General features: G+C 36.1%; 1 protein-coding gene across 3 annotated transcripts; it reads right to left on the minus strand.

The window, feature by feature from the left end:
• Positions 1-23,891: 23,891 nt before the first annotated feature.
• Positions 23,892-26,623, minus strand: LOC142554969 (uncharacterized). Of its 3 annotated transcripts, XM_075665584.1 has the most exons (3): positions 26,595-26,623; positions 25,985-26,122; positions 23,892-25,921 (listed from the first exon to the last, which is right to left on the minus strand). In XM_075665584.1, exon 3 carries the CDS (start codon positions 25,892-25,894, stop codon positions 23,972-23,974), a length of 1,923 nt encoding a protein of 640 aa, XP_075521699.1. In that variant the 5' UTR covers positions 25,895-25,921; positions 25,985-26,122; positions 26,595-26,623; the 3' UTR covers positions 23,892-23,971. The 3 variants fall into 3 exon arrangements, with proteins under 3 accessions (XP_075521699.1, XP_075521698.1, XP_075521702.1); XM_075665583.1 differs by having other exon boundaries at positions 23,892-26,122; XM_075665587.1 differs by lacking the exons at positions 25,985-26,122; positions 26,595-26,623 and having other exon boundaries at positions 23,892-25,589; positions 25,706-25,895.
• Positions 26,624-27,671: the final 1,048 nt, after the last annotated feature.

The raw sequence follows: 27,671 nt of genomic DNA on the forward strand, positions 1-27,671 counted from the left end.
TCAAGCGAGCGTGGCGCGCACTCAGGTGAGTAGGCGAGGGCGACGACACTTGGGGCAAGCGCTTTGGCAGGGCGAGTGTGGCGCGCTTAGGCGAGAAGCTGTAGGGGGAGGCTGGGCACTGGCGTGCACGGTGAGGGTGAGGGTGATGATGAGGCTGGGCGCTGGCGTGCGCGGGGGACGGAGAGGGTGAGGCTTGGGACAGGGCTTGGGGCGAGGTGTGCAGTGGTCGACGAGGGCAAGGCTTGGGGGCTAGGGCAAGCGTGCTAGCTAGGGCGCACTCGGGCGAAGGGCAAAGCTGTTGGGTTGTTTGGGCGAGGTGGGGGGCGAGAGTTGCTGGAGTGAGGGGCGAGGCGAGGGCGAAGCTGTTGGGGAGTTTGGGCGATGAGGGGCTAGGCCGCGCGATGTACGTCTGTGCAGGCGGCGGGGCTAGGGAGTACTATGGCGAGGCGGCTGGGAGAGCGATGGGGCGAGGCTGCTATGGCGAGCTGGTGTGCAAGGTGAGGGCGAGAACTCAGATGCCGAGGGGCGAGCAGGCGTGAGGACCTGGCTATTGAGGTGCGAGCCGTGGACAAGGTTTCGATTTGATATGTTTCCAAACTTAAGGAGACTAATGAGCAGCATGGAAAAAGTGCACAACTCACACGTTGTAAACCGAGGACAATTAATCGAACTTCGAACCTATGATTCAGTTCGACTAGGGAGGGAGAAATTGGTGATACCCCATGGATGATCTCATTACCCCTGGCCCATCCTTAGTCCAAATGGAAGACAGGCCCATCAAGGGCCCAGATACCATTTTATAAATACCAGGTTTTAGCGTACGATTCATTCATTCACTATATTATTTTTCAGCAGCATTCTTAGCTGCCTCCCCTTATATCCCCAGTCTTTGACTTGAGCGTCGGAGGGGCTACGCCGGGACACCCTTCCGACCCCCCTTCTAACTGTAATATCCAAGCCTGGTGAACAATATGGTTTAAGATTTCAGACGTTTATTGACTACTTGGTCAAGTTTAAGTACAGTTTGGATGTTAAGAGTTCGATTTATGATTTATAGTATGGTTGGTTATAGATGACGTGTAGTGTTATAGTAGCGGCGTTACGATTAAATTCATGATAATTTATATATTGATCCAAATGAGGTGAGGCCACTTCTATTAGAAAGATAAGACACAATGCTATAACTTTCTTGTTTTTGGTTTTGTTCAAATCATTGTGGAAGATAAGCCAAAAGTGCCCCGAAATGTGTCGTGTGTTTCGTCGTTCCTCCAGTGACACATGTTGGGAGATTTAGCATAACTTTTTGCTCCGACCTTCAAATGACATGAGGCTAATTGGATATGCAAGCCAAGACATAGAGCTACAACTTTTCTGTTTACCACAGTTTCCGAATTCTGAAGGGAAGAGGTGTTTCGGAAGCGATCTTTGAAGTGGCTGCGTGCAGAGCGCGCCCGAGCGGGAATAAATGTCCGCCCGGGCGGGCCTTGTTCGAAAATATTGTGTTTTGGCCGTGAGTTCCGCGCCCGAGCGGAAAAAGATGTTCTCCCAGGCGGCCAGTGATGTTCAAAAAACGTTTTTTGGTATTTTAAGTGATATAATAGAAGGAGTTGGCCCATTTTTCCTCATTTTTTCCCAATTCTCTCGGTTCTTCAGCTCAAAGGGAGGTTAGGGTTCTTATTTCTTCCATTTGTTTCTTTGATTCAAGCATCTTGTTGGGTATTTGAGGTGAGAACAAGATCATGGTAGGTTCAATAAGCTAAGGTAAGCTTGTGGTTTAGTTATTTCTTGGTTTATGGTGTTGGGGAGAAATCATGGAATGTTGATTGTGTTGGTTTTATGGGTTTGTGATTATTAAGTTGTTGATGATTCAATACATGGTTTATTGTTGTAGGATTTGTACCAAGAGATTAGAATCAAGATTTCCATTGGTTGTAAGTAGAATTCATTCCTTGTGCTCACATGAATTATATGTATTGTATTTCAATGGTTTTAACATGCTATTCCCTTCCATTTGATTCATGTTATGTATTGATACACTTTGTTGTATGTTAGAGGCAATTGTATGTCTCAATTGTGTAAAAGGGAATGCAAGAGAATATAGTATTCAAAGTGTTTGATTTAATGCCAAAGAGATAGTTCAAATTGATTTATTGAATTGATAAAGAGATAGTAAGAGATTGCATGCACTTATTTGATCAACGACCATAGGCTTATATCCCAACAGAGTATCGATTTATATCAATGGGATATAGGTACAGAGACAGAGATACTATTTAAATATCAATCCACCAGAGAAAAGAGAAATACCATCGTTATTGTTACGCTATACCATGTTATTCATGTTTCAAGAGTTGGATGGTATTTAATAATTTCAAAGTCGTGTTTTACAGAGTATAATATGTATCCATTGTTATGTAAGAGTTCCACTTGCTGAGTTTTATACTCATTTCAGTTATTCATGTGATGCAGATAAGAGAGACGAGCCAGGACTTTGATTGGAGCCGGGGTCATATGTATAAGAGATGGAAGGAAGAAGAAATATATTTTGATATACATGATCAAATAATATTTTGTATTTTGATATAACACTTTGTGGATCATGTATAAACTTTTGATTGTATATATTGAAAATGTATTTGAGTCCAAGGTTTATTGGCCCATTTGAGATCTTGGACAGAGTTGGTGATCGACAGGTTAGCCTTACCGCCAGATCTTGATAGAGTTCATAATGTTTTTCATGTCTCTATGCTCAGGAAGTATATTGCGAATCCTTCCCATGTTCTTCGTCACGAGCCATTGGATTTGACACCAAATTTGACGTATCAAGAGATTCCAGTCCAGATACTGGATCACAAAGTTAAAGTATTGAGAAACAAAGAGATCGGCATTGTTAAAGTCCTTTGGAGGAATCAATTGATTGAAGAAGCCACGTGGGAATAGTAGGATGAGATGAAAGTAAAGTATCCTGAGCTTTTTGCGCAGTAACGTCAATTTCGAGGACGAAATTTCTTTAAGGAGGGGAGATTGTAATATCCAAGCCTGGTGAACAGTAGGGTTTAAGATTTCACACGTTCATTGACTACTTGGTCAAGTTTAAGTATAGTTTGGATGTTAAGAGTTTCGATTTATGATTTATAGTATGGTTGGTTATAGATGACGTGTAATGTTATAGTAGCGGCGTTACGATTAAATTCATGATAATTTATATATTGATCAAAATGAGGTGAGGCGACTTCCATTAGAAAGATAAGACATAAGGCTACAACTTTCTTGTTTTGGGTTTTGTTCAAATCATTGTGGAAGATAAGCCAAAAGTGCCCCGAAGTGTGTCGTGTGTTTCGTCGTTCCTCCAGTGACACATGTTGGGAGATTTAGCATAACTTTTTGCTCAGACCTTCAAATGACATGAGGCCAATTGAAGATGCAAGCCAAGACATAGAGCTACAACTTTCCTGTTTACCACGTTTCCTAATTCTGAAGGGACAAGGCGTTTCGGAAGCGATCTTTGAAGTGGCTGCGCGCATAGCGCGCCTGAGCGGGAATAAATGTCCGCCCGGGCGGGCCTTGTTAGTAAATATTGTGTTTTGGCCGTGAGTTCCGTGCCCGAGCGGAAAAAGATGTTCGCCCGGGCGGCCAGCGATGTTTAAAAAACGTGTTTTGGTATTTTAAGTGATATAATAGAAGGAGTTGGCCCATTTTTCTCCCAATTCTCTCGGTTCTTCAGCTCAAGGGGAGGTTAGGGTTCTTATTTCTTCCATTTGTTTATTTGATTCAAGCATCTTGTTGGGTATTTGAGGTGAAAACAAGATCATTGTAGGTTCAAGAAGCTAAGGTAAGCTTGTGGTTTAGTTATTTCTTGGTTTATGGTGTTGGGGAGAAATCATGGAATGTTGATTGTGTTGGTTTTATGGGTTTGTGATTATTAAGTTGTTGATGATTCAATACATGGTTTATTGTTGTAGGATTTGTACCAAGAGATTAGAATCAAGCTTTCCATTGGTTGTAAGTGGAATTCATTCCTTGTGCTCACATGAATTATATGTATTGTATTTCAATGGTTTTAATATGGTATTCCCTTCCACTTGATTCATGTTATGTATTGATACACTTTGTTGTATATTAGAGGCATTTGTATGTCTCAATTGTGTCAAAGGGAATGCAAAAGAGAAGAGTATTCAAAGTGCTTGTTTTAATGTCTAAGAGAGAGTTCAAATGATTTATTTGATTGATAAATAGATAGTCAGAGATTGCATGCAATTAGTTGATCAACGACCATAGACTTATATCCCAACAGAGTATCGATTTATATCGATGGGATATAGGTACAGAGACAGAGATACTATTTAAATATCAATCCACCAGAGAAAAGAGAAATACCATCGTTATTGTTATGCTATACTATATTATTCATGTTTTAAGAGTTAGATGGTATTTAATGATTTCAAAGCCATGTTTTACAGAGTATGATATGTACAGATTGTTATGTAAGAGTTCCACTTGCTGAGTTTTTATACTCATTCCAATTATTTCATGTGATGCAGATAAGAGTGACGGGCCAGGACGTTGATTGAAGCCGAGGTCATATGCATAGAAGATGGAAGGAAGAAGGTTATTTTGTTAGCATTTTGGACATGATCAAAAACGATATTTTGTATTTTGTGCAACATTTGATGGATCATGTATATACTTTTGATTGAAAATGTGTTTATGTCAAGAAAGTTATAAATCCTTCCTCCCTTCAAGTAAAATTTTTAATTTCCGCTGTGTTATTTTTTAAAATCGGTCAGAGGTGTTACATTTAGCTCAATTGGTACCAGGACTCTTGATATCAACGTACTTATCCTATAGGTCATGGGATCGAGTCCTGGGGAGGCGAAAGAAACCCCTTGGTAGGGAGGGGGGGATCCTATGAGTAACCCGTACGACGTCTATGAAAAGCCCGTGAGGGAAAAGGCCCCTTTGAGGGATCCCAAGATCGGGATAGCCTTGGGTCGATCGGGGCAGTGGGCCGTATGGGCGGTCCACTGGGCCTGTAATGGGTCGTTACACTAACGGTCTTCTTCGTGATTTCAGGCTCAGGGCAAATTCGAAACCTGCGTCTGGACTAGTGACACTTGCTGGAATCGGACCTTAAATTTTCCGTGAGTATCACTCTTAAAAAACCATACGTAGAGAAATTTTTTAAAAATATTTTACAAAATTTTTATTCAAAAATATACCTTAAGTTTTTTTTTTACTTGTAAAATACTAAAAATATGTTTAAAATACTTATCCAAATCGATACCTTCAATGGCTGTATTTGTATTGTTAATTTTTTTCCCCGTAAAGTACAAGTTCTCAACGAATTACGGGGGGGAAAAACACAAGTAGAGATTTTTGGCCAACTAAAAGCCAATAGAATAGTCCATTTATACAAAAATGCTCTCAATTTAGCAAAAGTTTCATCACAATAATTTGATATAAAATTAATGGGAAAACAGAAAAAAAAAATATAAGTAAAAGCCTCAATGACATTGGTTTTCCTGCAAAGTTTCATCCAAGCACGTACGACTCTATAGTACGCGAATCATCTTGGCAAAGTTTATTAACCAACGAATTGCAAACAAATTTTTCGAGCGAAAAACCCATCTTCAACTTATAATCTAAAACATGCAAAGGATCAGTGACCGATGATTTTAGTTGGAAAACTAGCAAGTGCACTAGGTAAATTAATAATATAGTTGAATGAAGTTTAAGTCGTTCCATATAGACTATTATAGAGTTATTATAATATAAATTATTTAATTTAATCGGGGCTAAATAAAAGAAGTGATTTTGTGAGTAATTAGATTAATTAAAATAAACTAAAATATTCTAAATCAAATAACACAATTCAATTAAATGACGGATTAAGCTTAGGAAAAATTCAAATTAAATTATCGGGAACACAAAGATATCAAACATCAATTATTTCCACGTATTATATTTGATCAAACAAGAATTATTCAAAATTAACGATGAACTTTCCTATCTTAATTATTAATCAGTTTCTAGAATCAATAATCATATTTTTATTTAACAATCCAACTATTTTTAATTGAATTTAATTAAATAAAATAGCATTCAACAACTATGTAATTCCATATCTTTGTCCTAAAATCGTACATTGAAACCTAATACTATTTCTAATTGGTATTGTAAGGTACAGGAATTTAATTCACGTAACCTGAATGCATGTAATCTAGGATTTTATTTAATTATGTGTTTAATTATTTTTATGCATTTTATGCATAATTATTGCATGATAGGATTTATTTCATGAAATTTTAAAAGTTCACGCATTAGGGTTTCTTAATGCATTTTGCGCTCGAACGAGGATCGGAAACCTGGGGAATTATAAGGAAAAATTATTTTTGTTACATGATTAATTTTTATTTTAATATAAGATATTTTAAATGTATTTTTCAAGAAATGGGCTTTGTTGGGTATTTTTACCCGCCAGAACATATTTTTCAGCGGTACGTAAATTTTATTTAAACAAAGGACTTTTGAGGGTTTGAGTATTATTTTCAAAAACTTACCAAAACGAAATATTTTTCGGGAGTATGTTTGGACTTAATGAGCCTACTTTTAAGCTTATTGGACTTGAAACTCTTTTCTTAAATTTTCTAAGGCCCATCGTTTTATTCTACCTATTTAATTAACACCTAAACACTCCCTAACCTAAAAATTTATCTCCACTCAGCCGACACCTCCACCTTCCCCTATCAGATTCTCTCGGTTTTCAGCAAACCCTCAGCAAGAAATCTTCGGCCAAGCAACTTTCTTCAAGGAAATTCACCCGACTTCGTTTGTCTTGCGAAAATTCTATCACACACGCATGTTCCTTTCCTTGAGCATCATACACACTGTTAATATGTGTAAAGTTTGGGTATAAACATGTAAAAGTTTCGATCTTTGTTTGTGTGTGATTCAGTGATGGTTTATGCATGATCTAATGGGTTTTTGTTTTTGTTCACTCACGGTTTCTTGATGGGTTTGCAAGGGGGCTGCCTTGTGTTGTTGCTGAAAGGTGTGCGGGCCGAGAGTGATGCTGTCACTAAGCTGGAACTGATGGAGAGCAAGTATAGGGTGAGGACCTGAGAGGGGAGTGCTAAGCAACTAATGTTTTGGGGAAGGCTAGTGTGCGCGGGGTTGGGGCTGGTGGTGCAAGGACCGATCTAGGGCCTGGACCAGACCATGTGGGGTCTGAGCCGTGGCTGAGGGAGGCTCAAACGCTGCTGGTACCACCCCTGAGGCCGATCGAACGTGAGCTAGGAGTAGTGGCCGCGGTTGTAGTTCCTGGTACACTAGCGAGTGATCGAGATTTCCAGTGTGCATGTGGCTGGGACCGTGGGTAATGTAGGTCACTTAGGGTCTGGTCTAGGTCCTATATGGCTTGGTTCGTTGCTGGTGCGAGCTGGTGCAAGATTAGAGGTGCTAGTGTTAGGGTGGTGCATTGAGGGTTGGATAAGGGAAATAGCTTAATTTTTTTCCAGCAACTTTGGGGGCTGGTTTTTGTAATTTTATGGGTCTGGATTTTTGGGTTTTAGGACCTTTAGATGTTGTTAAGGCATGGTAAAAAGTTGGGAAAAAGTTGGTTAGGTTTCGAGTCGATTCGGGTTAAAACCAGAACTTCGATCCAAGTTTTAAAATGAATCGATTAAGTTTTGAAACGAGCTCGATTTTACACCTATCAAATAATTTTATTATGTTTTGGGACGTTTTAAGGAGTTTGGTAAGCTTCGGGTCAAATTTTAGAGATCCAGGGGTAAAATGGTCATTTTGGGTTTTCAGGGGCAAAATGGTCATTTTGCACCGGAGGTGAGATTTTGGTCCTGGCAGCTCCCTGAGCACATTTCTCATCATATTTTAAATTTTTATACATCATGATCACGATTTTTATGATTTATGAAATGTACGTTGCATGTTTGGTTTTAAGAAAAAATTTGCATATGTGCATGATTTTGATAAGTGATGAAAATGACGATATTTCAAATGATGTGAATTAGTTGTGGCTATCGAAGTATATGTAAATGCTTAAGAAGTTTATGTAAATGATGATGATGAGGCGTAGGCACATTGGATGGGTAACACTATCACTGATGTCTGACAGCCGCCAGGTACCGCAGTTCTATGTATGATGTATTCATCGTAAATGATGATGATGTACGATAGTCACCACTAATGAACCGAATTCACTAAAGAAAATGACAAATAATAAATTATTAATAATAAATTATGAATGATGAATGATGATTAACGAGGAGCTGTTTTGCCACGTCACGATTTCACATGACACATTTACATTACGCTTTAAAGTTCATGAAATGTATGTTGATTACAGGATATTTTCACTGCTGTGTGCAACGTATATGTACTTGTTATTTCTGGTACAGGTGTGTTGAGTCTTTAGACTCACTAGGCGTGTGATGCAGGTGAGCATTATATCGAGGGGACTGGAGGTGCCGGACTCTGAGTAGGCAGGCTTGGAGGTGCCGCACACTTATGATTTTCCGATGTTGAGAGGATATGAGTATTTTTGCAAGCTGTTTATTTCACTGTTGGATGTTAGGATTTTTACTCGCTTATTTTCCGTGATATTTTATTGGTAATTACTTACAATTATTTTTAAATGATATTTTCAGTAGGATTGCATGCATGCAAATTATTCAAATGCATATATTCAAAATTTGAGCTTTTAAAAAAAATATTTCCGCATTTTAAATAAGTAGGCGTTTCAGGTTTAACAATGTGTTGATCATTATTTTTGAAGTTTTTTTCAATATATTCTCTTTCGAGTCAAGATCAACTAACAAACATGCAATTAATTTGTCATATTAAATGCAAGAAATCTACGCCAATATCAATCAATAATATAAAATAAATCACAACATCAATCAATCAATTATGCAAACAATGATCACAAGTTTGGCTCTATTGTGGTCCCAGTCATAAGACGATTACTCCATAAAATCAAAAATTGACAAAAATATACTGTTTGAATTCATGAAAATAAAGAAATAAAAATAAAGAGAATAAATCTAAGGATGATGCGTGGATCTTACTTGTCAAATGCGTCTTATCCTCCACTCCAGCCCTAGCCGTCATCTTCAAAGACAAATCTACTGCTGCACTTTATTCAGAAAAAATTGTCTGCCTCCCGCTTGTTCTTATTTCCAAGATGGTGAATTCCTATGATATTGTAGTATTTCACATATAGATAGGAGAGAGAAAAGAAGGAGAAAAAAACAAGTTACAAAAATAAAACTACTCCTCTTATGATATGTTGAAGCCTATCAATAAGGAAGATTGAGTTTTTATGGAATTAAGACTCTATAAAATCTTATATTTCTCTCAATACTAAATTTTTTCTCTCTCCAAAATATCCAATTAATAAAATACCTCAATTAAGATTTTTTAAATATAGTATTTTTATCATCAATTTCGAGCACCTTTACGCAATTACAAGGCAGTCACAAGGTGTGGTCATGCATTGTTCCAAAATTTCTTTTGTTTTAGTCCTTCTTTCAAAATTTCAAATTGACAACTACAAATGTGATCAAAAGCGCATTATCTAAGCCAAATTTGTTCCAAGACCATAAAAATTCCTCGATCTTATCATAAATCTTCTTCGAAGATAGGAAAAACTTTTCATCAATTATTGCTTCATTATTGGGAATCCTTTATATTTAGCATTTAATTATTTGACCTTATTTCCAAAATTAGATTTTTTTCCTGTGAGAGTAGGTGCCCGTCGAGCCAAGTATTAGCCTGATGGTTCACATTGAAACTCTATGTATAAACAATATTTATTTTAATAATATTTAAAATTATTGTTTTGGCACATCTTTATCTGTATACTCATGCTAGTTGTATAGATAAAGTCCTTGAATATACAAATAGTAGAAAGAATATGAGATGCTCATATGATGAGTATCATTAAATTCTTATTTGGAATAATGTATATTCTAAGCAGTTCCTAGTCGATTCAGCCGCTGATAAGAAGGATAAAGGTCGCTTGAGTTTGAGACTAGTATTTGCGATGTGAGTACCATGTTTCATTGGTAGGAGACATTGTGATGTCCGAGCATGCAGATAGGTGCTCCTTGTAGAGTGCACTAAACAACCCTATATAGAGGATTTTCCAAGTGGTTCTCATTTATCGAGTGGAAACGTCATAGTTTATGGTTGTTCACCATTAGTCCTTATGACTCGGGACAACATTGAGACTCTATATGCTAGTTTCGCACTTTGACTTGTTTACCGACTCAATATGGGGTCATCAGGTGGCAATGTTGGGTGTTTTGTCGAAACGTATAGGAGTCCGATGCATTGTAGTCGGGGATTCACCGCTTACCTTCGGATATGGATATTCTATGTGTTCTAATGTATATGTAGTTTGAAATCTTTGATCAGAGTGTTGGTGATAATTAAGAAAGTGGTTTATTAGATTACACTATCGATGCAACTATGACATGAGACAAAGTATCGAATTTTGACAACTCTCGATATATCCAATAGTTATCGAATCGGTCGGGATATATGAGATGAAGGGACCGTACTGTACGCTAACAATAATGGAATGGTTCTTGCAGACACTTTCATTTGATACCTAGGGAATCATGTAAGCGATGCTGCTAGGTGTTTAACATGATTGGTTGGGTACTATCATACTTGAGTTCTGACGTTCTTATTGTGAAGGAGTTGATAATTATGAATGGAGCAACTGGGGTATGCTCATATAAGGACATGTTTAGTCCTGAATCACATTGAGATATGAACCCACTGCTAGTTGTATCAATGAACCATTGAGGGCCACACAAGTGCTAACTTTCTAGATCCCGTTGAGAAAGAAATTAGTTCAATGCGTTGAACGTCTTATAAAGGTGTTTATAAGCACAATGAAAATTAGAAGTATGACTTCTATAAGAGGAATGCAACTTTTAATTTGTGAAATTGTTTCTAAATTAAAAGTTGGCCAAATAAATAATGTATTTGGAAATTGTGATTTTCATGAACATTGTTATGGACTAAATTAAATTAATTCAAGTGTTAAATTAATTAAAACTAATGGACCTATTAGAGTCCAAATAGTTAAATTAATTCAAGTGTTGAATTAATTAAATAGCATTGGGTCTTGTAGAGCCCAATTAAAAATAGTTATTCAAATAGTGGGCTTGAGTAAATTCAAGTAAGATTTAATTTATCTCAAATGTGTTTGAGATATTAAAATAGTCCATGAGCTTCGTATATGTTACAAGCCCAAATAAATAACATGCTAGGGAGGCGAAAGATTAGAAGTCAACTTTTTGAGTTAAATGCAAGCATGCCTTTGGAATACACTTTAACTTTTTCAAGAACCAAGAAAAGACTTACTCTTCCATTTTCTCTCCCCTTGGCCAAAATTTCCTCCATTTTTCTTCAAAATTTTGCTTCTTCATTTTTGATGAATTGATAGCAAATTTCTCAATGAAAAATACTCTATTTTTTCTAGTGCAAGTGTAGATTGGATCTTCTTTGTTGGTGGTGGGCTTGATATTGAGCAAAGAGTGCTCAAAAGAAGCTTGTAGATTGTCTACCATTGAAGAGCTAAGTTGTTTAACAACTTAGTTGGAGCCATCATCAATCCTTATGATTGATAGGTAAAATTCTAAAAAACACTATGTATGATTTTGTGTTTTTTGTATTCTCTACACACTAGTGAAAGGTGCTTGGGTTTTTTCTATTGAAAATGATTTTTAAACTTGTGTTGCGTATTTCGGGCATCCGTAACCGATCTCCTTTCAAGTGATATCAAGAGCTTAGGTCACGTTTATGTGTATCAAATACTTTATATTATATTGAGGACTGTTTATAACCGTATGAGAATATTCGACACAACAAATCGAGGGACGTTGAGGGGCTATTTTGGGCATATTGTTGCTGCCCATTTCGGGCAGTAAGGGCTGCCCGAAACGCCCTTACTATTTAAAAAAATTATGTTGGTCGGAATCCAGCGATGGAGCTCCGGCAACGACGATGACGACTAGGATTTCCAAAAGTGTTTTGGAATATCAAAGTGTCATGGACCTTGAGTTGTTGGGCCATTAGATGGTTGAAATATTTTGTGAAATTTAAATGGGCCAAATAATTTTTGGTGAAAAATGTCTTTTTGGGCCTTTAAGTTTAAATCTACAAAATTTTTATATATTTTCTTATAAAATAAATAATTGAAGTTGAACTTTAATTATTTATAATGAACGATGATTTACAAGAAATTTGGTTATAAATAAATTAATTAAAAATTAAACAAAAGAGTTTGTTTACTTTGTTGATTTAATTTATGATCGTGGCGTTTAGTGATTGGATTAAGATATATAATATTGGATCAATTTATTATTGTGATAATTAATTGATGGTGTATGATATGTGATATTATGCATGAAGAATGATCAAAAGCCCAAGCCCAATTTGCTAGGTGTATGCTATGATATTTTGTGTTGAATGATTGTAATAATTATCAATTTATAAGTGAGTTTGGTTATAGCATGTTTCCACCCCATGAGATGTATCCCTATTGGCCATGGATATTTATTTGTAAATATTAGTATAGTGGAAGATCAAGATGTGATGATGGTGGGCCTTGATGATTATAAAGATCGAAGACATGTAAATATTGGAAGCTTATGTAATTGTGCATTTTCATCCCATGCATTTCCGAAGATTGGACCTAGGCATGTGCTTAACTTAAACGGGTCATTAGTATTGGAGCGATTGATCATCCTTGTTAGTTTACTGTTTATAATATATGCATGATATATTATAAATAATGAGTATATGCGTTATTATTATTATAATAACTAAGTTGCATGAATCCAGCAAGCATACGATCAAACATGGCGACCTTTTAAATAAAATTAATGATGAGACCTTTCAAAATTAAAAAAAAAAAAACCCTCATTTCGAATAAGATTCAAAATTAATATCAAGCCCAAAAAGAGGAATTATAAAGGTGTTTATAATTTTCATGTCTTCCATGGACAATGGATGCATGATAAACGCTACACTGTGCTCAGTGTTTGGCTCATATTATTGGGGGAGCTCTGGACGCTGGAAAGCTGTGACGTCCATTGAAATGGTGATATGCACTACGTGGAACTCCCATGGTTTCGGTTCATATTATTGAGGGAACTCATGGCGACCGTCCATTAAGGTTAAATATCGATGGGTAAGGCTTGACACGTTAAGATGAACGATGTCATATTATTGGGTACTAATCAAACGTGAGACAAAAATTTACGTAAAGGGTTGCATGAAGATACAATTGGAAACTACTTTTTAGGAATTATGATTGGCTGATATTATTCGGGATCATAATTTGCTAATTGGACCTTACGTATCTACTGAGGAAAGGAATTTCCCGTTTTCACTAGAGAGTAGTGAAAAATGTCAAAACAGTGGGAGTAAAAAAATTTATGAAGTAAAAGTCCATACTTTATATCTTACTAAATATTTTAAAATAATCATTAATATTTATCTGTTTTTACTTTTCAGTACAAATTTGACAATGTCTTCAATTCGCAACCTGTTATAGCAATACTCTACAAATACATTTTAATCAGACCTAATTACCTCAATTGGCTAAGAAACCTGAAAATCGTCTTGAATTCGGAAAGGATATCATATACACTCACTGAGTCGCCCCCTGTTGAGGCTCCGACTAGCTGCACTCCTGAGGAATTGCAGACTCACAAGGATTGGTGTGACCATGACTTGCGAGCAAAGTGTTATATGCAGGCTTCTATGAATGATGAGCTGTAGAGGCGTTTTGAGGATGCAAAGAGTGCTGCTGACATTCATATGCATCTCAAAGAGCTCTCGGGTTAGTCCACCACACAGTCCGAGCCAGCCAATTGATCCCCGCCTCTCGTCTCCTCATACTCGTCCTCACTTGCATCGATCAAGTCTAGTGAGTCTAAAACTCAAAAAGTATAAATTGGGAATAACAAGTAAAGTATAATAAAACCACATGCATTATAAAATAGCACGTACGTAACTTAACTTTGAACATACTTGCATAACATAGACGTGCCATCATTTCATAAACATTTTCATAAACGTACTTGCATCATACATACTTAAACATGCATAGTCATCATCATTTTGCGTAGAGATATGTTTCAAAGCAAGTGACCCATAACATAGTGCGCCTTATCAGACTAAACCACAGTACTGGGCTGGCAGGGATGTCCACTAACACATACATAAGATCCCCGGTCATACTTTACCAGGTGGATTGGTCCATGGTCATAATTTACCGCTTTTCAATCCTGATCAAAACCCGGTCATACTTTACTGGGGTGGAGAGGTCCCCGGACACGTTCTCCGACTTCCAAACCCGTTTATATTTGGTCACAAGACAATTAGCATACCTCAAAAACATAAAATATTTTCTTTTGCACGTCGAACATAGCTTACATAGCGTTGAGGGATTCGTTGAATCTCGCTTGGGCTGTTGCTGCACATACTAACACGTTTTCATGAGACTTAAATTCCATAACTTAATCATGCCAGTCGTACTTATTACCAAGTAACTTAAATAACTTATGACTTCCTAGAACATTCGGGACTTGCCCATGATAAATATCATACCCACTCATGACATCGAACCCCGGAATAATTCCTGATATGAGTATGAACATTTTCCCAAGCAATGGGAGACACGGCCACCGTTTAAACTATAATTCCATGATTCTTATTCAAACTATGTAATCGCTAATCTATCCTCCCCAAGCTTGGACATAACGATGTATTAATACCCAAACGAACCAATTGCACTTAAATCTAAAGCCTTTTAACTCCCGGACCAGCGCCTAGGCGCTAGCAAGGTAGCGTTGCAGCGCTTGGTCAAGCGCCTAGGCGCTAGAAACCAACACCGTGGCGCTACACATGCGAAGACCAGGCGCTGTGGCGCTCCCATCCTAGCGCTGCTGGGGCTAACAGGTGCGAATCGCAGGTGCTGCGGTGCTACCTTTATAGCGCTGCGTCGCTAATCCTGCGAACCAACCCAAAATCTGTACAAAAGTTTCCATACGGCTTCTAATGCATCCTCACCCTTACCGACCCGAAACGACACACCAAAAATCGTATGATCACCCCACTTGACACACCTAAACGCAGCAATGACCACTCGACGATTCCCAACAAAGACTGCAATCAAGATAAACTCAAGAAAACATGAAGAACATATTTTTAAAAACGTCACAATTTGAGCAGTCACACGAAAATGACCATAACTCACTCGTTTTTTGTCTAAAAATTACGAATTTACTGATAAATCGAAGGTATCAAAAAGTACTACGTTTTATATATTGAAAGTATTTCTAGAAAGTCGACCAAATATTTACAGTACTCGAAATGACAGCAGACTTGGTTTTGATATCTAAAATTTTTATTCAAAAATCGTTTCAGAACATTTTTGCTCAAACTTTGGCACAACATGGATTTTGCATACAAAACGCATCAAAATAATTACTACGACAAGATCGATGAAAAAAAATATTGTACATGCCATTTCGATTAAACGCTCGAAGATGATGAATACCGACGCGGTAGATCGCGGGGGATGACCGGGAGATGATGCTACACGATTCTAGCTCAAAAAAACCAACATACTCTCTACGAATTTTGCAAGGGAGAGGGGTGGGTGCTGCTAGAGCACAAGAACCTTAGGTTTTTATCCAACAAAAAGGAAAATGCCAAGGGCTGTTGAAGGGATGTAACGTGTATGTGAGTGTGTAAAGGTTAGGGGGTAATTAAGGGACTAGACAAATGCTTAGGTGTATAATTAGTGATAAAAAATAGTACTAATCTAATTATTTAACACCACTCAACGATTTAATAAAATAATTTACAATGTTTAAAATCCTCACTACTCAACTTAACAATTTTTTGGAAAAGTTTAAAAATATCAAAATCACTTGATAAATTAAATTAGGTTTTTAAAAATTCTTAAATTCCAAAAATCATTTAAAACAACAATTTTCTTGACTTAAAATAAAATACCGCATTTTCATAAATTGTTGATGAATCATCACTGGTTTTTTTTCCCGATCCCGTATTGAATATTCGCATGAAACATAAACTCAAGAAAACATTTTTAACGTGCATCAAATAAACATGTAACAATTTAAAATAATGCGAATCGTAAATCATGCATTGTAAAAAATCATTTTAAAAATTTAAACAAATAATTCAACAATTTAATAAAGGCATGGGTTTACGTGTACTGATTTTGGGTTCTACACATTTACCATCAATCTAGCACGATACCGCTTCACTTGGTTATTGTCATCACGCTTGATCCTATAGACTCATCTGTTACCATGGCTCCTTCGTGGTAGTGTAACAAGATCCCAAGTTTTATTCTTGTCTAATGCCTCCAACTCTTCTTGCATATCATCCACAAGGATACATCCGAGCTTTGAGTAGCCTCGTGGAAACTCGATGGCTCACCATCCTCTAATAATAAACAATATGCAATATTGCTTTCAGTGACATAATCTGAAAGCCAACCTGGTGGTCTTTTGTCTCGAGTTGATTGCCTCACATTGGAAACCTCAGACTCAACATGTTCTTGTTCTTCGTGCTCTAGTACTGCTTCACAAGAATTTTGACATTCGTCCGTCTTATTTTCCACCTGAAATATAGTAGTTTTTTATTCCATTGTGTCTTTGTCTTCCTTTACTTTATCTTCCTCGAAGATAACATATCTGCTGATGACAAGCTTGTGGACAGCAGGATCCCACAAGCGAAATCCCTTAACTCAATCAGCATAACCCAAGAAGATACATTTTCTGGATTTTTAATCCAACTTCGATCTTTCTTGCTCATTATAAAGAACGTACACATGACTTCCAAACGTACACATGACTTCCATCGGAGTCTTCAGATCAGTCGTCACTGAAAGAGAATGATTGATAATATAATAAGCGGTTTTGACAGCTTCCGCCAAAAATGACTTGTCTAGACCTGCAGTCCTCAATATAGCTCTTGTTCTATCCAACAAGGTTCTGTTCATCCGCTCTCCCACTCCGTTCTCTTGAGGTGTGTAAGCCGTTGTAAATTGTCTTTTGATGTCCTCATGTTGATAATATGCATCAAACTCGTCTCCGATATATTCTCCTCCATTGTGAGTCCTCAAACACTTTATTTTCTTTTCAGAATCAAGTTCAACCCGCGCTTTGAAATATTTGAAGACTTGAAAAACATCTGATTTCTTCTTGATTGGATACACCCAATATCTCCTAGACAAATTATCAATGAACGAGACAAAGTATCTCGCTCTTCCTAAGGATACAGCTGGTGCTTGCCAAACATCCGAATGAATCAGCTCCAGTATGCTTTTGCTCCTGGCAGTAGAAGTGCCAAACTTTAATCTGTGTTGTTTATTGGTAACACAATGCTCACAAAAGGATAGTGATACTTTTGTAAGTCCCGGCAGCAGCTTCCACTCTAAGAGAATTTTCAACCTCCGTTCTGACATATGTCCGAGCTTTCTATGCCACAACACTGTTAATTCTTCTCCTGAATCAATTGATGCAACAGCTAGTTCTGCATCTTTGTGTGTTTCTCCCAAAAGTACATACAGATTTGCAGCAACCTTTTCCGCCTTCATAACCACAAGCGCACCATTCACAATTTTTATTATCTCATTCTCGATACGGGTTTTGCACCCGAGGTCATCCAATTGCCCCAATGACAAAATATTTTTCGTTAGTCCCTTTAACTTGTCGTACCTCTTGTATGGTGCGAATGATGTCATCAAAAATTTTTGTTTTGATAGTACCGATCCCAACGATTTCCATGTCATGATCATTTCCCATGAATACAGATCCTCTCAGGACTGGTTCATTATGATCAAACCATTCTCTCCGAGATGTCATGTACCACGTCGCTCCTGAATCCATAATCCATGTGTCATAAAATTTGTATCTGCCTTCTGCAACTGTTTCCGCTTCATTGAATAATATTTCACCACCTCCTGAAGTACTGGCCACATTACCTTGAAAACTCTTGTCGATATTCGTACACTCTTTCTTGAAGTGCCCTTTACCACTACATTTAAAGCATTAAATAATTTTCTTCTTATTTCTTGACTTTGATCTACCTTGTCTTTGGCTCCCACTGGAGTCACGTTCTATAAATCTTTCTCTTATCATCGGCAAAACCTATTCCTGCTTAGAAGTTACCAATCTATCTTCCTTATACTTGCGCCGGCTTTCTTCACTGACAACCGCAGTTAAGACATCGTCGAATTTTAGAAAGCCCGTAAGAATATTGCTGGTTATGTTGATGCTAAGTTGATCATATGAATCTGGTAGACTTTGAAGTAAAAGTTCCGCACGTTCATTTTTCCCCTATTTTATGCCCCATAGAAGTGAGTTGGGCAAATAGAGTATTTAGTAAGTCTATATGGTCAGTCATCGATTAGGATGCCTCCATTCGAAGAGTATAAATCATTCTCTTTAGGAAAATCATGTTGTGTAGCGACTTGACCTCGTACATCTTTGTCAGAGTATCCCCGATAACTTTTGATGTTTTTATCTCAGAGATACTTGAAAATACTTTGTCTGCTATAACCAAGTGTAAATTGACAACAACATTATCATTCATCTCATTCAACTTTCCATCGTCCGAAATTTCCACCGATTTATCTCCAATAGCCGCCAAACAATTTTTCTTTATTAAAACTGCTTGTATCTTTATTTTCCACAGCATAAAATTGCTTCTATTGAACTTTGTTGTCTCGTATATGTCCACCATTATGTTCACAACAATTTAGTATACTGGACAAAACAATCTCACCTTAATAAAAAAATCTTTAAAATACTTTTGTGACGTGGAAGATCAGTATAGGCAGCAATCACAGAGCATACTCAAAATTTTAAGAAACTTTAAACCAAGGTTCTGATACCAATTGTTGGTCCTACGTGCGGTAATTTCAGATAATAAATATGAAAATAAAGAATAAACTGGACACCGAGATTTACGTGGAAAATCCCTTAAAAATTATTAGGGTAAAAACCACGGGCAAAATGAAAAGAATTTCACTATAATATTTTACGGTGTACAACAACTCACTGTGTTTCCAAAGAGAACACATACTCTCTTAATACAGGAGAACAAACACCCCACAAATATTATAGAACTAAGAACTCAAATACAATTAGATGAGAGAAAACTCGAAGAAGGGATGATTTGAAATGAAGGAATGAGACACCTATTTATAGTCGAATTTCGATATGTGAAACCGCGTAAGAAAAAAAGCGTCTTTCTTTTTGAAATTTTGTTTGTCAATAATCTGTCAACCTTGTCCAAATTTCAAAGCCTGCCTTGATGCATTTATTGTTTGTTTGTCAACTTTCTCTGACATGACTTTGCCGACACAATGGTATGTGCATTTGAATATTTCTGCTTGTTTATGTAAGATCAAGGTGTTGATGGCAGGAACTGTAGAGCCCAAAATCAGTACACGTAAAACTCATGCATTATTTAATTGTTAAATTATTTAATCAAGTTTAAAATGATTTTTACTGATGCATGATTCATTTAAATATATTATTTTAAATTATTTATGTTTCTGTGATGCACGTCAAAGGTTTTCTCGAGTTTCATGTTTCAGGCGATTATTCGATGCGGGATCGAGAAAAAGAGACCGGCGACGATTCTGGCAATTTTTAAAACGTGGTATTTTATTTTAAGTTGGGTTTGTGGCATTTTAAAATGTTTATTTAATTTTTAGCATTTTAAAAGTTTAATTTAATTATTAAGTGATTTTATGACTTTAAAATTTTAAAGATTTGTCACATTTACATTTTATTTTAAATTAAGAGATGTTATTTAAAGTTAGAAGAATGTTAGTATTTTAATTAGTTGTTAATTATTAATTAAGCAATATTTATTCCCTTAATTTAACTAAACACATGCACACACACACTTTTACACACACACTACATGTTTTAACACACAACACACACATACACATTTCATTCATAATTTTTGAGAGCAAAACTTAGGGTTCTCCTAGCACGGGTGCAGCCGCCCCATCCTATGTACATTTTCCAGCGAGATTTGTTACTTTTCTTCAAAGAAAATCGTTCCACATTCGTCCCAGATCAATCCTCACGTCGTTCCCGCCTTGATATCGTCGTTTCGGTATTTCAAATCATCAAAAGGCATATATATTCTTTTGTTTTCGCATCGATCTTGTCATATTAATAATGTTGATGTTTATTGTATGAAAAACATGTGAATGTTGTGAAAAGTTTGAGCAAAAATTTGTTGGATCGGTTTTGAAACGATTTTAGATCTGAAAACTCAAAGTTTGCTGTCATTTTAAATACTGAGACTTTTCGGTCGACTTTTTGGAACAACTTTCAAAATATAAAACATAGAACTTTTCGATACCTTCGAGTTGATATAAAATTCGAAATATTTGGATAAGAAATGAGTGAGTTATGATTGTTTTCGTAGGACTGCGCAAACTGCATTTTTCTGAAAAATATGTCCTTAATGTGTTCTTGAAGTTTTATGGTTGCAGGCTTCGTTGAGGATCGACGAGGTGATCGCTGCTGCGTTTAGGTATATCGAGAATGATGTTGGGATGATTTTTGGTGTTTCGTTTCGTGTCATTAGGCTCTTGGTCGAATTTGAAGTTGTAGGAAGCATTTTGTGTCAATTCTTGGGTCTATGGGTTATGTTGCGTTGCTTATGATGCGTCGTTTTGGAGACGTTTGGGACGTTTTGTGGAGTCGAGTCAGTGCCATAGTGTCCTAGGATGGCTCTCGAGGCGTTGTTCAGTGTCTGTGTAATCGAATTTGGAGAGAATAAGCTTCTAAGTCGCGGAGTCCAGAAGACTCGGTGCCCGAGCGGTAATGTTTTACCTCCTGAGCGCCACTCTTTCTGTCCGAGGCTAGGCTTCCAGAAGACCTGGCGCTCGAGCGGTAATATGTTACCGCCCGAGCGCGGCCCCAGCTGTAAGAAGGTTTGGTGTCCACTTATTTTCAAGTTCCAATAGTGAGTTCATGTCTTTTATTTTTGGGAAATGTTAACATCATCATTTTTGAGATTGTTCGGGGTTCGATGTCATGGGTTATTACGATGATTAAACGAAGTCAAGTCCCGAGTGATCTAGGATGTCATAAGCTATTTATTTACTTCGGTGGTGAGCGCGATTTCCTACACCTAAGTTATGAAAGTTAAGTGCTTGAAATGTGTTAGTATGTGCAGCAGTGGCCCCAAGCGAGATCCAACGAATCCTTCAACGCCAAGTAAGTATGTTCGACGTGCAAAAGAAAATATTTTAAAGTTTTTGAGGTATGCTAAATGTCTTGTGACCAAATTATGTATGGGATTGGAAAGCGGTAAAGTATGACCAGGGACCAATCCACCCCGGTAAAGCATGACCGGGTTTAGATCAGGATTGGAAAGCAGTAAAGTTTGACTAGGGACCAATCCACCCGTTAAAACATGAACGAGGATCTCATGTATGTGACAGTGGATCTTCCCTGTCAGCCCAGTACTGTGGTTTAGTCTGATCATGCATTTTATGTATGGGTCACTTGCTTTGAAACATATCTCTACGCAAAATGATGAAATTCATGTATGTTCAAGTATGTATGTTGCAAGCATGTTTCAGAAAAGTTTCACGTTATGGCACGTCTATGTCATGTATATAAGTTCAAGTTCCAAGTATGTTTATGCTATTACATTCAAGTTTCAAATATGTACGCTCTACTTTAAAGATGCATATGGTTTTATTATGTAGTACTTGTTATATCCAGTTTATACGTGTTGAGTCTTTAGACTCACTAGACTTGATCGATGCAGGTGAGGATGACTTTGAGGAGACGAGAGGTGCGGACCAGTGAGCTGGCTTGGACTGAGCGGGAGGCTAAACCCTAGGACCGCCCATGTTTTTAGTTTATGAAAAGCTTCAACTACTCTGATTTCATGTTTTGGGTTACGATGTTTAAACAAGTGTTTTTAACAAACTTTATTTACGATCTTTTTATTTCAATTATTTTTGGATGAACAATTTATTTTAAATCGAAATTCGAGAATTTATTTCTTATGTAAAAAAATTTTTATTTTTCCGTAAATTTGAAAATAGTTAAAAAGTACAGTATGTTACAGTAACAAAAGTATTTGTTTGAATAACAGTTACACCACCTAAGAGTGAGAAAAAACAAAGAGAAATAAGTGAAACAGTGACCTGTCAATGAGTTTCTGGAAGCTGTATAGAGCCAATAACTTCAACAATAAACAGAAAGAACCAACGGCTTGTAAAGCGTTATCTGTAAGATTTATACACTGTAGTTTCAGAACTTTCATCATAGGGTACCCTTTGGCCACGGCTAGCAAGCCTTTGCCATGGATGATTTCTGAGTCCAGTGACAGTTTCAAGAAATTTGCAATGACCCACCACTTCTAATGAGACGTTAGTAGTCTTTGCACAAGCTGCGACTCCAAGTGATTTCAAATTCCTCCACTACGAAGGCCAACAGAACCAGTCCCTTATCAGTCAAACCTTCACAAAACTGCAAATTAAATCATTTAGCCTACTACAACATGCTCCCACTGCAGCCAAACCCTTCATCTCTTATGTAGCAGCCCTTAAAGACATACAACAAAAGTTCAGTCAGCCATGGTGCATATTCGAAGTGTAATCACAAATTAGTAGATGTAGACTTCAACACAATAACTAATTAAGTTTTTAATTAAAACACACGCTACTGACAAGAATGTGGTATATGCAACGTAATGGACAAGGATTTCAGAAGCATGAACCTTCACATTCTAAATGTAAATAAACAATATCGTGACAACTCTAGAATTTTTCATCAGATTTTCACTTATTAAATATCTCGCGCAATGTAAATGATTCCAACCACTTCAAAAGTCCATCACAAATTTCTCCAAAACAAGCAATTCACCCAGTTATCATAATACAGATGCTCAGGGCTATGCATTCAATTTCAAAATCAGAATCAAAAGCCATGGGGAAACAACTCAAGGTGCATTAGTTTAAGCAATTTTACAGAGTTTGCAAACAAGCAACACTAATTGACGCCATCAATCATATGATATCATCACAATTTTGATGAGTTGCGATGAATTATGCTTGGATGGTAAATCTGATCAGACATGAGATTTTGGAGTAACTGAACAAATTTTTAACAAAATAAATCAGTAAATTGGGGAGAAATTAAAAAACTTTCCCAGATATACTAATAAATAAATTTCCAAACAAACACAAGAATAAAGTATCATCTCAATCAGAAATTATAATCCATGCTAATACTTACCAACTTTGTCTAAACTTGTCTTAATATAAATGAAAAATCAACTAAGATTTCCCAAGGATGCATGATCGGCTAGGCCAGAAAGATTTGATTGTAGGTTATTCAGAAAGATAGATCTCAGATCTACAAAATTTATCCAGTTTTTACCAAAGAAAAGGAAGGATTTGTTAAGAAAATTCCTTGTCGGATGAAAACATTCCTTTAGCATAAGTCAAGAGTTACGAATACGGTAGAAAGAAAAATGTAAAAACCACATTGAGAATTCACGCGATGACCAACTATCAAACTACTTTCCGCCGGTGGCTGTATATTGAATCCAAACGTTGGAAATTTTCTATTAGGTCATCTGATAATGTTGAATTTATCTGATCTTCCTTCGGTCTCTTTATTCAATCGAAAATTGTATGTCAAATTTCATTTATACAGGTAATACTTAGCTAGTACGTTAAAGTGAAAATGCGTTTAATGATCTCTTTTATACAAAAATGCTGACTCGATTTAGCAAAAGAAATACAGAACTCGTCATGGCAAGTAAATAATTTTTCCATTTCATCACAATAAATTGATACAAAATTAATGGAAAAACTGAAATACAAGTAAAAGCCTCAATGACATTTGTTTCCCTGCAAAGTTTCCTCCAAGCACGACTCTATAATCTGCGAATCATCCTGGCAAAGTTTATTCACCAATGAATTGCAAACACATTTCTCGAGCGAAAAACCAATCTGCAACATATAATCTAAAACAAGTAAAGCATCATCCAATCTATCAGCAACACAAAGACATTGAATGAGCCTCTCAAAAGTTTTCTTTTCTGGTGTCATATTATTCTTAATCATAGCTTTCAGCCATGCAACTCCTTCTTGTAAACACCCATGTTCACCTAATGCAACTATGATTTTATTTTGAGAAAAAACAGCCGCTTCCATTCCCCGATCTAGAACATCTTTCCACAACATTTTTGCTTGCTCCGTATGTCCAGCTTCACAAAGCCTCTCTATCAAAACAGTAAATGAGGCAGTTGATGGCTCAAATCCGTGATTTAGAAGTTCATGAAAAAAATACAATCCCTCAGCTATCTTTCCGTTTCGAGAGAAGCCTTTCATAAGAGAATTATATGTAATGGCATCAGTAGCAATACCCTTCTCTTTCATCTGTTCGAACAATACCCGAGCTTCATCCACTTTTCCATTCAAGCACAGTCCACTTATCATCGTGTTGTAACTAATGGTAGACTCACCATAACCTTTGGAATTCATCTCTTTATAAAGTTTCTCAGCTTCATCTATGCTGCCAATACGCCATAAACCATTAATAAAAGCATTGTATGTGTACTCATTAGGAACGATTCCATTCTGAGTCATCTCAAACCACACTTTTCGCGCATCTCCAAGCCACTTGTTGTTACAAAGACCATGAATCATTGTTGTATACATGACTCTATCTGGGAAATACCCTCTGCACTTTAGATCATTAAAAACCCGAAAACCTTCGTATCTCATTTTTCTTTTGTTCAATCCATTAATGATCTCCTGATATGTATAAATATCTGGGGAGCAATTCTTAGCAATCATCATATGAAGAACAGATGACATTTTCCCATAATCACCACTCTTGCAAAATGCAGCTACCAACTTATTGAAAACGATTTTGCTCGGGACATGTCCATTCTCCAAAACTTGTCGGAGAAGATTGTAGCCTTTCGCAGCATTGTTGTCAATACAAAAGGCTCTAGTCAAGTATCCTGTTGTATCTATGTCTGGTACGACATTATGCTGCATCATATCCCCATATAGTGCCCAAAAAATGTCGAGCCTTTCGGTTCTTAGCGCACAGGACAAAGCTGAATTCCATGTTTGCAATGGCGCACAATGACCAATCATTTTTAAACGTTCAAACACGTCAAATGCTGGTTCAACCAGCCCATTTTCGCCAAGGCACTCAATATACAACTCCAAAAGCTCCGGCTCAGGCTCAAACTTTGTTTCTTTGAGAAAACTCTCAGCAGCTTTGGCAGCATTAGCCTCTACAAGCCTACGAAATATCTCCTTACATAAAATTGGATCCAATGAAAACCCATTCAAAGACTTAAGCCAATGATAGAACCGGATAGACAAGAACGCATTATTCTGCTGCTTCAAAACCTCGTTGTAAATATTAGGATCCACAAAATTAACAGTTGGAAAAACAAGCGTAAGTGTTTGCTCCCACCTCGGTTGGGCCCTAATAAAAACAGAAACCTCTTTGGCAATCTCACTAGCATATAAGAATTGATTTTGATGAATAGATTCATCTAGGTTTAGAGGTTTTAGAACGAATTCTTCCACAGTTCCACTAACCTCACCGACTTCAAAGACTTGATTTTGACCACAAATTTCATTTGGGGGCCGCGTGGATTCTTCAGTATTTCCACTAACTTGATCAATACTGAGGCGTTGATTCCGGATTCGAAAATAATTAGAACCTACGAATGATTTAGGGTTCCGGCGAAGGCACAGATATGTGAAAATCCATGTAGGCTTGGCCATATAAATTCATCGAAGGTTTTTCATCAACTGAACATTCAGAAGTTGCAATCAAAACATAAACAATAACTTAGCAAATAATTACGATATCACCTCGTTCAGACAGAGATTCAAAGCTGGACTTGCAGTTGGATATGCCTGCAGAGAATGGAGATAGAAGGAGATAACAATTTGAGCAACAGCAAAATCAGGAGAGGGGTTTGAGGATTTAACGATCATTCTCGCTTTTAACTACAGGTGTAAACGAATCGAACAAGTTCACGAATTTTTCGATCCGATTCGAATAATATTTGGCTCGAATTCGATAAATTCGAGCTGAACTGGAACATGTTCGAATATTTTTCGAATCGAATTCGAGTTAAAATTATATTGTTCGATTGTTCGCGAACTTTAGCATTATATTTAAAAAATTAAGTATATATATATATATATTAAGTGTATATATATATAATGTTCGAATATATATATAATATTATTAAGTATATATATATATAATATATTATATATAATATTGTAATATATATAATATATATAATATTATTTGAGTTCGAATCGAATTCGAACTCGAGCTTCAGTTCGAATCGAGTTCGAATCGAAAATAATAAAAGTTCGAGTTTCGAATCGAGCTTCGAATATGTTTATTCGAATTCGAGCTCGAGCTCGAATACTGAAAATTTCATAAAATTCGATTCGATTCGTTTACATGCCTACTTCTGACTTGGCTAATTCTTCCATTCTATTTTCCCATTTCACTCCAATTATATTAATTAATTTATTTTCAAATATTTAAATAATATGAAGTAGATAAATAAGTTACTTAGAATTTTATTATATAAAAATTTATCAAATACCCAAACGGTTGATTTATTTATTTATTTATTTATTTTTTTGGTTTAGAGAATCAATTACCTATCTAACTCGATATTAAGACCATCTCCAACATTTGCACCAAAATGGTGTTTTAACTCCATTTTGGTGCAAAAAGTTGCTCCAATGGACACTGCACTTTTTTTTTTAATTTTTTTATTTTTTTTGTTTTAATTATTATAAATATATATTAATTTTATTATTTATTTTAAATATAAATATTGTTTAAATAATAATAAAATATTTATTTTATTATTTTAATAATGAGATATCTAGTCATAAAAATTAAAAATAATAATTATTGATTTTTTAAATATTTATTTATTTATGTTAATTATTAATAATTAAGGAATAATTTGATTTAATGATTTTTAAATAATATAATTTAATATAAAGGTGTTCACTTCGCATTACGAAATGTTTTAATTGATCATTTGTGATATGAATATAGTCATTCAAATTATATAATTAAACTATAAACTTAAATATTATTATTTAAATTTATTAATAATATAATATTGATTATATAATATACACATTAGTCATAATTAAAAATATATTAAATAAAAAATAATAATTAATATATGTAATATAAAAGAAATATTTTGAGAATATTTTTTTTTGTGTGAGATTTGAAGTAAATGAGTTGGATATGGATGTTGTATTTGGTGCAAAAATCGCATTATTTTAGTGTAAAATTTACACCAAAATAGATTTTATAGTTGGAGATGGTCTAAGTATTACCAGAAACCAAACTAAAACAGTTGGTTTCTAGTAGATCATAGTTTACAGTATAAAATTAGGCAAACCGAAAAATTGGTTTTGTTTAAAATTTTTGTTAAAGAAAATTCAAATCAACCCGAATCAACCACATTTTATATATAATAGTTTTTATATTATGTCTATATTATTT

This window comes from Primulina tabacum, chromosome 9, assembly GCF_025594145.1.
Source record: "Primulina tabacum isolate GXHZ01 chromosome 9, ASM2559414v2, whole genome shotgun sequence".
NCBI lineage: Eukaryota > Viridiplantae > Streptophyta > Magnoliopsida > Lamiales > Gesneriaceae > Primulina > Primulina tabacum.